Raw genomic sequence first — 10,225 nt, forward strand, 5'->3', positions numbered from 1 at the left:
CGGCCCTTGCAGAGCCAGTCCCGTCAACCTCGTCCGCAAGAGGCGCAGGAAAGGCTCCACGCAAACGGCGTATAACTGGCCGGACATGGGGCATCCCTGGCGCACCCCTCTCCTAAAGCGAAGGGGCGCCGTCAAGGACCCGTTAACCTTAATCAGACACTCCGCGGCGGCGTACAAAAGTCGGATCCGGGCGACGAAATGCGTCCCGAACCCGAAAGCGCGCAGAGTTCCGAGCAGATAGTCGTGATCCACCCTGTCGAACGCCTTCTCTTGGTCGAGGGATAGGAAGGCGACCGACAGACCAGCCTCCTGGGAACAATGGATGAGGTCCCGGACCAGATGGATGTTATCGTGGATTGTCCGGCCCGGGACCGTGTATGACTGGTCGGGGTGGATCATGTGGTCCAGCACGGCACCAAGGCGAGCAGACATCGCCCTGGCGAAGATTTTGTAGTCCGTGCTGAGGAGGGAGACCGGGCGCCAGTTCTTAAGGAGGCGGAGATCGCCCTTCTTAGGCAGCAGGACGATGACTGCCCTGCGCCAAGAGAGGGGCATCTCCCCGGTCGCCAGACTTTCCCCCAGGACCCGCGCGTAGTCGCTCCCCAGGACGTCCCAGAACGCCCTGTGGAACTCCACGGTCAGCCCGTCCAGCCCCGGGGATTTTCCCCTCGAGAGCCGGGCGAGGGCACCGGTCAGCTCCGCCAGGCTTAGCGGAGCTTCCAGATTTTCGGCGCCCTCCGGGCCGACCTTCGGCAGGTCCTCCCACAAAACTCTACGCGCTTCCTCGCTGGACGGATCCGGAGAGAACAGAGCCCCGTAATATTCACGGACCCTGTTGTTGACGCCCTCCGGATCCGAGACGAGAGAGCCGTCGTCGGCCAGCAGCGTCAAGAGCTGCTTACGGACACTCTGCCTTTTTTCCAGCGAGTAGAAGAAGGGGGAGCCGCGGTCCAGATCCCGCAGGAACCGGATCCGCGACCTCACGAACGCGCCTCGGGACCCGACGAGCTGCAGGTCCTTCAGCGCGGCCTTCTTCGCTTCGTACACCGTCCGCAGGGCTGGGTCCTGGACGACTTGACCGAGACGGCCTTCCAGGTCGAGCACCTCTTTTTCTAGGCGCCCGACTCTGGCCGCCCGCCTCTTGGTCGACCCCCTCGCGTACTCTTGACAGAAGACGCGGACGTGAGCCTTGCCCACGTCCCACCATAGCCTCAAGGAGGGGAAGCCCCCCTGCTTCCTTCTCCAGTCGGACCAGAATCGACGGAACGAGTCCTGGAACCGCACGTCCTCCAGCAGCCGGTTGTTAAAGTGCCAGTACGCGGACCCCGTCCTCGCGCGGAGCGAAGCGAGCTCCGCCCACACCAGGTGGTGGTCCGAACACGGCACCGGCCGCATGGAGGCCGCCGGGACGCAGGAAACGTACGCCCGAGACACGTAAAGGCGGTCGACTCTAGACCATCCAACTCCAGGCCTCACCCAAGTAAAGGCGCTGGAGTCGGGGTGGAGATTTCGCCAGACGTCCACCAAGTCGAAGGACCCGACCAGGTCCCTCAACTTCTCCATCGCCGTCATGCACTGCGGGGCACCGGAGCGGTCCCTCGCCTCGAGGGTGCAGTTAAAATCCCCCCCGAGGACAATGCAGTCGCCGACGTCGACGGAGCCAAGAAGAGCGGACACCTCTTCAAAGAAGCGCGTTTGCTGCGGGCCGGGATGAGGGGCGTACACGTTCACGAGATGGAGCGGCACGTCCCCCAGGCGAACCGTTACGTGCAGCAAGCGGCCTGGCACGGGCTCCTCGACCCCCAAGATCTCCGGCTGAAAATGCGGGCCCAGCAAGATGGCCACCCCACTAGAAATGGCGGTGAGGTGGCTCATGCGGACCTCTCCTTGCCATTCCAGGAGCCACGTGGCTTCGTCTCCCGGAACGGTGTGGGTTTCTTGCAGGAAGCACACCGCATATTTCCCCTCCCGCAGGAGCGAAAAATTGTCAAATCTACGGCGTGCCCCTCTGCCGCCGTTGATGTTGAGGCTGGCTATGGTTATCTTCATGGCAAAAGCATAGTGCAACCTCTACCTTAACCTATTGTGGGGGAGGGAGCGGAGTCTTTTGTTGAACTCCGCTCCCTCCGCAGCCCAGCGAGGAGTCCCTCGAGCTCGCGCAGCTCAAGGTGCTGCTCCTTTGTCAAGGGCCCGCCCGCGGCCAAGGTTTTAACGGCGGCGCGGACGGACCCCTTGATCAGCTCCGGCTCGGACCATTTTTCCAGGGCCAGTCGGGCTTGGTCGCGGCGACCCCGGCTCTGGGCCAAAAAGTCCCGGAGTTCCTTTGCAGGAACGAGGAGGGCCTCAGCGGCGGCCGCGAGCAGATCCACCGCCTCCCTGGCGGTGGTCTCTAGGTCTTCACCCGCGTCCCCCACCGAGTCCCCGTCCTCCTCCGGGAGGTGGCCGCCAGCAGCCGGCCCATCGACCGCACAAGGTACGGCAAATGAACCGGCCGCTCCAACCGGCCCTGGCACAGCCCCGATCCCACCCCCAGGATCGTCGGCAGAGGAGTCCCCACTGGGCTCTTTTAAAAATGGTGCCGGGTCGGGAAATGACTGCGGAAGGGGTTCCCCCTCCGCCCCAGGAACCGGAGAACAAGGAGAGACCCGGCCATAGGAAATCCCCAGGCCCTCCAAGTGCTCCAGCTCCAAAGTAAGGGGCGAGGGTGGGTGTTCCTCCCCCTCCCCGCTGCCACCCCCCGGCCCAGCATCTACAGTGTCATAATTATTTGTTTCATTCTCTGCCGGGTCGAGCAACTCCCGGGGGAAGTTGGGTATTGGCTGGGCGGGCTCAGGTTCGGCCTTTTCGGCCTCGCCCGCCTCAGTCCCCGGGACGCCCGGCCCGGCGGCTACGCATTCCTCCGCGGTCCCCACGCCCCCCACGACAGGCAGATCTTCCACTCCATCCCCGGGAGGCAGAGGCTGGGCAGCCTCAACTGTCTCACCCTCCCCGGGGAAAGACTCCTCGCGCCTGCAGCGCAATTTGGGGGCGCTGGTGGGGGACGCGGGACACGCGGCGGGCACCGACTCCTCCGCGGAGGGATGTTGTTCCCCCTCCGCCTCATTGGGGCGGTGCCTCTTTTTGTTCCTGGGGGCGCGCGGAGTCAGGGAGACCTCCATGTCTGCCGAGGCCTCCCGCTCCGCCCCCCCCTTTTCCTTTTCTTGCCCGCGCCTGGGCCCCTCTGTGGTGGTATTCAAGGGCCCGGGCACGGGCTCGGGGCACCCCGCGCTCGCCGGTGACTGGGTTGGGCTGAGCGCGGTGGTCAGACTTTCCGGCGCACTGAGGGGACCCGCCTCGAGATGTTTCGCCTTCTTCCGCGCCTTCTTTCCGGTCGAACGCTCTCCCTCCCCCCCGCCGGAGGCCCTGAAAACAAAGGCCTCCGACGATGCCCGCGCACCCATGGCTCCCGGCACGCGGACGCAACTAGGGGGAGGGGTGGCGGCGGTGCCAGCCTTGGCCGCCTTCGGTGGTTTGGCGGCCTTGGAGGCGGGGCAGTTCTTACGAACATGCCCCACCTCCCTACAGGCATGGCACCGCACGCCGTCCGACGTCCAGAAGACGCGGTAGGCAGTCCCCTCGTGCACCACATTAAAGTGCCCTTCTGTCGTGTCCTCCCGCGCCAGCCGGACAAAGAGCTGGCGGCGGAAGGAGAACACGTGGCGCAGGCTGTTCTCCCTGAGGCCGAGCGGTATGGGGTTGATCCCCGACCTTACCTCCCCCAGTTGGTGTAGGTGAGGGAGGAGGAGCTCAGCGGGAACAAAGGGCGGGACGTTTGAAATGATGACCCTCTGCGCGGTGGCCTCGAGAGGGTCCACCGGCAGGAACGTCCCGCCCACCGTGAGCCCCTTTTCAAGGGCCAGGGACACCGCCCGCTCCGACCCCAGGAAGAACACGGCCTTCCCAGACATCTTGGAGGCTGCGACAATGGCCGAGGGGCCGACTACCCCAGCCATCGCCCGCACGCACTCCTCAATGCTCATTGTGGGGTGAGTGTAGCTCTTGACCCCGTGTTTTTTGGTTATAAGTCTGAATGGTGGCAGGGCAGCGGGTGGCGCAGGAGGTGCTGTGGAAGCGGTTGCCACCTGCGCATACGTCCTTGCTGGCCCTGCCACCGGCGTGGATGGGGTCGCCATCACGGGGTCCCTTTAAGGGCTACACCCACCCCAGAGTCACAGGCCTTAATGGTCTTTAATGGCCTCGTATGTTAACTGAGCAGAGGAGCCCTTAACGAGGCACCTCTCCCCTCGTTGACAATTGGGGAGAGGCCTTGCTCCCTCTGCTCAGTTGTCTTAATTGGTTTTTTTTTTGCAAATTTGGAAGGAAGAGGCCTCAGAGAGAGAGGGGAGAAACAGAGTAGCAGAGAAAGAGAGAGGGGGGTGGGAAGGGGGGGGGGACTGCGAGGGCAGGTCTCCCCTCGCAGCTGTGGGTGGGTGCACTCCCCAGATGGCAAAAACACAAAAGTCCTTGGGGTGGTCTTCAGGTGGGGGGAGAAGATGTCTTCACCTGGGGTAGCTGGAGCCACCAGGCACTCCTAACGATCTTTAATTGGGTGATTAATAAACAATCTTCAGCCTGGTAGCTCCAGCTATCCCAGGCTAGGCAAATGTGGGGGGGTGGGGGGGGGTTCCAATTGTGGGGGGGGGCCTAGTTGTAAGCACGGCCCCCACGCACACTACCACACACACACACACACACCCCCCGCGATGTTCCGGCCCTCAGTGGTCTTCTTTCCTCCCCCCACCGATACAACAAAGTCTTTTTGGGGAAATGCACCCACACCCACCTGTAGAGATAGTAGAGTCTCCCTCCTTCCACACTGGATGTTGTTGGTCTTTTCCCCCTCTCTCCAACTCCTTGCAGAAGTGGTAAAAAGTTGATGAAAAAGTTTTCTGTTCTCCTCCTCTCCCTCTGGATGAAAGTTGGTGTTGAAATCCCTTCCTTCCTTCTCTTCCTGGGCTGGTCTCAGGGCTTTCCAGGCAGGAGCTCAAGTTGCTAGCTGCTTCTCTCACTGCTCACAGCTCCAACTGAGCAGGACACGCCTCCACTGCTCCACAATTGGTCCTTGTGCATGAATCCCAAAAAGTTAGTTTGCAGGTGCAGCAGGTAATCAGGAAGGCGAATGGAATGTTGGCCTTCATTGCGAGAGGGATGGAGTACAAAAGCAGGGAGGTCCTGCTGCAACTGTACAGGGTATTGGTGAGGCCGCACCTGGAGTACTGCATGCAGTTTTGGTCACCTTACTTAAGGAAGGATATACTAGCTTTGGAGGGGGTACAGAGACGATTCACTAGGCTGATTCCGGAGATGAGAGTGTTACCTTATGATGATAGATTGAGTAGACTGGGTCTTTACTCGTTGGAGTTCAGAAGGATGATGGGTGATCTTATAGAAACATTTAAAATAATGAAAGGGATAGACAAGATAGAGGCAGAGAGGTTGTTTCCACTAGTCGGGGAGACTAGAACTAGGGGGCACAGCCTCAAAATACGGGGGAGCCAATTTAAAACCGAGTTGAGAAGGAATTTCTTCTCCCAGAGGGTTGTGAATCTGTGGAATTCTCTGCCCAGGGAAGCAGTTGAGGCTAGCTCATTGAATGTATTCAAATCACAGATAGATAAATTTTTAACCAATAAGAGAATTAAGGGGTATGGAGAGCGGGCGGGTAAGTGGAGCTGAGTCCACGGCCAGATCAGCCATGATCTTTTTGAATGGCGGAGCAGGCTCGAGGGGCTAGATGGCCTACTCCTGTTCCTAATTCTTATGTTCTTATGTTCTTATGAAGCTCCAGGTTAGGAGTGTCTCCCACAAGTTCACCACCAAGTGGTCATTGTTCTCACAGTGTACAACTTAGGTCAGATTATACCTGGGTTACATTGCTGGTTGAATACATGACACTTTTTGTCCAACCACTCCCTGTGGTAGAGAGTTCCACATTCTCACCACTCTCTGGGTAAAGAAGTTTCTCCTGAATTCCCCATTGGATTTATTAATGACTATCTTATATTTACAGCCCCTTGGACTGCCCCACAAGTAGAAACATCTTCTGTACATCTATCCTAGCAAACCCTTTCATTATTTTAAAGATCTCTATCAGATTACTCTCCACCTTAAGTTGGATTGGGAGTGAGATCCACAGTGAGGCCACAGTGAAAACTATTGCAGCTGATGAATCATTTGAGAGGGAGCAGCAGTTTCAGTAACTTTTAACCAATGTAATGTTTAATTTATTTCTTGTTCCCCTCACTGTCTCTGATTTCTCTCATTTCTTAGATTTTTGACTTTTCTTTGACGGGTGAAGAAATGAAAAAGATCAGTGCTCTCAACAGAAACCAGCGATATGTGGAACTTTTGATGTAAGCTTCCCATCTGTGAAACCAGGAATCAGTGTCAGGAACCTTTCACATCTAATGCAGCCTCCAACTGTTTAAGGCAAAATAACTATTATTGTTCAACCCCACCGAACCCTGATGGCTCAGTGGGTAGATGTGCCACTTGGTGTGGTCCTGGTTCAGGCTGATCTCGTCCAACCCCAGCCCTAGACTCACCCTGCAACAACACTTCCCATTAGCAGTCACTGGATAACCATCAGGAGCAAGTTGATTTTCCCTCTACCTACTGCATTAGCACTGAGGCCAACTGTACCATCTTTATCTGGATCCTCGGTTTTAACCTGCTTCGCAGGTGTAACTGCCGGGGTTCCCAGGCCCTGGGACTCCCACAGCTGCAGTGAGGCGAGGATCACCTCAGGGTTCACTCCTTGTGGGCTGGGAGGAGCAGGATTACCTCCCCCCCCACCACCCCCACCATTCAGGAGCTTATGGTCTCTGTGCCTCAGTTGTGCAATCTGCTAACAGGGACATTGGTGGGGCCCGGCCATGCCATGCATGGATTTTGTTGCCTCACCTTAACCCATCACTCCCTGTTTTGTTGCTGTAGGTGGAGCGATCACCCAGAATATCCCTTCAACGATGAATACTGAACTCCAGAGTCTGTCGCGAGAGGTACAAGGATGGACAAGTGATGCAGGATTCCTGAATGGGGGTGGATGGAACTGAATTGAGGCTCGCAGTACACACCAGCAATCACTTTCTTCTGAGCCAAATGATTGGAAATGAAAAGAAAGATAGTCTTAAATTTTTTGTCGTACCTGATGTTTGTAAAATCCCTTTTCTTATCGCCCCATAGAACCATAGAAATTTACAGCACGGTAGGAGACCATTTCAGCCCATTGTGTCCGTGCCGGCCGACCAAGAGCTATCCAACCTAATCCCACTTTCCAGCTCTCAGTCCGTAGCACTGTAGGTTACGGCACTTCAGGTGCACATCCAAGTACTTTTTAAATGTGGTGAGGGCTTCTGCCTCTACCACCCTTTCATGCAGTGAGTTCCAGACCCCCACCACCCTCTGGGTGAAGACATTTCCCCTCAAATCTCCTCTAAACCGCCCCCCAATTATTTAAATCTATGCCCCCTGGTTGTTGACCCCTCTGCTGAGGGAAACATGTCCGTCCTATCCACTCTATCCAAGCCACGCATAATTTTGTACATCTCAATCATGTCTCCCCTCAGCCTCCTCTGTTCCAAAGAAAACAACCCCAGCCTATCCAATCTTTCTTCTTGGCCAAAATTCTCTAGTCCATGCAACATCTTCGTAAATCTCCTCTGTACCCTCTCTAGTTATTTTTCTGTACTTATTGTTGCTTGTTGGTTTTTGAGGGAAAGTAAATTGCGGCATGAGCGATATTCCTAAGTTTGGTTTAGGGCCTAATCAGTGGCCACTTCCTGAGTTGCAGTGCATCAGAAAATTGGGTGCTATCTTGCTGTATCTGTTTAGCGCTCCAATTAGTGCTGCTCATGTTCTTACTGTCAAAGATGTTATGGCACGAACATCGTTGCACCTCAGAAGGGAGGGAGTTGCTATTAAAATAGGGCTGGGATTTTTCAGTTGTGCTCATGATGTACCGGCCATTAATGGTAATGAGCCACAAACGCGACCTGTGTGTTAATGAGACACTGGTGACATCACACTGACCGTGACCTTTGCCCTGTACCTAACCACAGGTCACAGGTCAGGTAACACTCAGCCCCAGAAAAACCGAGAGCCATGAGTCAGACAAGTCAGTGTTCTCGTCGCTAACATTCAGAAAGTCATTGCTGGTTGAGCTTTTCATTACAACATTACAGATTATGGGTCGACATGATAGAAGTGTTTAAAGTTATGAAAGGATGGGACAGGGTAGATAGAAGCAGATTGTTTCCAGTGGTTGAGGGGTGAAGAACGAGGGGCCACAGATACAAGGTTAAATGTTCAAGATTTAGAAGAGAGAACAAGAGAAACATCTTCACAGAGAGTTGTGAGGCTGTGGAATTCACTTCCAGAGTTAGTGTCTGAGGCATTCAAGATTAGACTGGATCGGTGGGTGGAGGAAATGGAATTGAAGGAGGGGTAAATGTGATTAGGACTATTTGCTCGTGTGCAGGGTAAACACTGGCATGGACTGGTTGGGCCGAATGGCCTATTTCCGTGTTGTAACTTTTACGTATTTTTAAACTTTGGTGCAGCATTTCAACAAAGGGAGAACATTCTAGATTTCCACTCTCCTGTGTGTGAAAAGGTGCTTTCTGATTTCCCTCCTGAATGGTCTGGCTCTAATTGGAATATTCTGCCCACGTATTCTGCATTGCCCAACCCACGGAAATAGTTTCTCTCAATCTACTGAATCCTTTCATCAATTAAACACCTCAATCCAATTACCCCATAACCGGCTAAACTCAAGGTTGTGCAAACTGGCCTCATAATTTAACCCTTTAAGTCCAGCATCATTGTGGTGAAAATGCAGTGTTCCCAGCACCAGGCCGATTACAATGAAACCTGTACAATCCGACAACCCCAAAAAACAGTCACCTGCTAAAAGGGACACTTATTGACAGTCCCAAATAACTTACATTGTAATAAATACAAGCTGCATCTTGAAACCACGGACACTCACTATTATGTATGTAGCTATATATAGTTGCCACCAGATGGCGTGACTGCGGGAGTCCTACGGGTCACCCACACCTCGTGCTGGTATAAAAGGCTTGCTACCTTGTTGTTTAGACACTCGAGAGTTTTAATAAAGAAACCAAGGTCATACTAATTTCAGCTTACAGTACTTGGCCTCGTGAGATTATTTCATACACACTAACTGGTGACGAGTAAAGAAATACGAACTTTCATGCGACCATGGCTTCCATTGGTATTTTAGAATGATTTGTTGATTGGGAAGATTTCGTTGATCTCCGAATTTGCGGGGACTACAAGGTGACAATCAACCGAGTCTCGCTACAGGACCAGTACCCACTACCGAAGGCAGACGACCTATTTGCAACACTGGAGGGCGGGAAGTCGTTTTCCAAGTTGGACCTGACCTCTGCCTATGTGACTAAAGAGCTGGCTGAATCCTTGAAAAAGCCGACGTGCATTAACATGCACAAGGGACTGTTTATTTACCACCGATGCCCCTTTGGGATTCGTTCGGCTGCTGCAAAATTCCAGAGGAACATGGAGAGCTTGCTAAAATCCGTCCCGAGGACTGTCGTGTTCCAAGGTGAAATCCTGATCACTGACACCACAGAACACCTACACAACCTGGAAGAAGTCCTGCGTCGCCTGGACAGAGTGGGACTCAGGCTGAAACACTCCAAGTGTGTTTTCCTGGTGCCAGAGGTTGAATGTTTGGGGAGGAAGATCGCAGCTGATGGCATCAGGCCCAAGGACTCCAAGACGGAGACGATCAAGACTCCAAAATGTGACGGAGCTGCATTCATTTCTGGGATTCCTCAATTACTTTGTTAACTTTCTACCTGGACTGAGCACGTTGTTAGAACCTTTGCACATGTTGCTACGTCAGGGTAATGACTGGGTTTGGGGTAAATCTCAAGAGACAGCTTTCAAGAAGGCTAGGGACCTGTTATGCTCTAATAAGTTACTTGTTCTATATGATCCATGCAAACGATTAGTGCTAGCTTGTGATACTCACATTTATATTTATATTAGTACAAAGGGCGTTTATAGCAATAATGATAATGATGGGGTCTGTACCATTATTAGTAAATGCTCACATGCTGGAGACTGAAGTTGGGTTTAGTGAAGAGCCCAATCAAAGAGGTGGCAGACTGATGTGGAGCAGGAGACTGTACATTCG

General features: G+C 54.2%; 1 protein-coding gene across 1 annotated transcript in view; it reads left to right on the forward strand.

Annotated features, from left to right (window-relative positions):
* LOC139251195 (aldo-keto reductase family 1 member D1-like) overlaps positions 1-7,131 on the forward strand; it is a gene marked incomplete at its 5' end in the record, with an annotated part of 47,466 nt that extends 40,335 nt beyond the window's left edge. The window contains 2 exons of the mRNA XM_070873166.1: positions 6,310-6,392; positions 6,976-7,131. Of these exons, the coding sequence (XP_070729267.1) occupies positions 6,310-6,392; positions 6,976-7,018 (126 nt within the window). The remainder of the gene's footprint in view (positions 1-6,309; positions 6,393-6,975) is intronic.
* Positions 7,132-10,225: the final 3,094 nt, after the last annotated feature.

The sequence above is a fragment of the Pristiophorus japonicus genome, unplaced genomic scaffold, assembly GCF_044704955.1.
Source record: "Pristiophorus japonicus isolate sPriJap1 unplaced genomic scaffold, sPriJap1.hap1 HAP1_SCAFFOLD_420, whole genome shotgun sequence".
Classification (NCBI taxonomy): Eukaryota; Metazoa; Chordata; class Chondrichthyes; family Pristiophoridae; genus Pristiophorus; species Pristiophorus japonicus.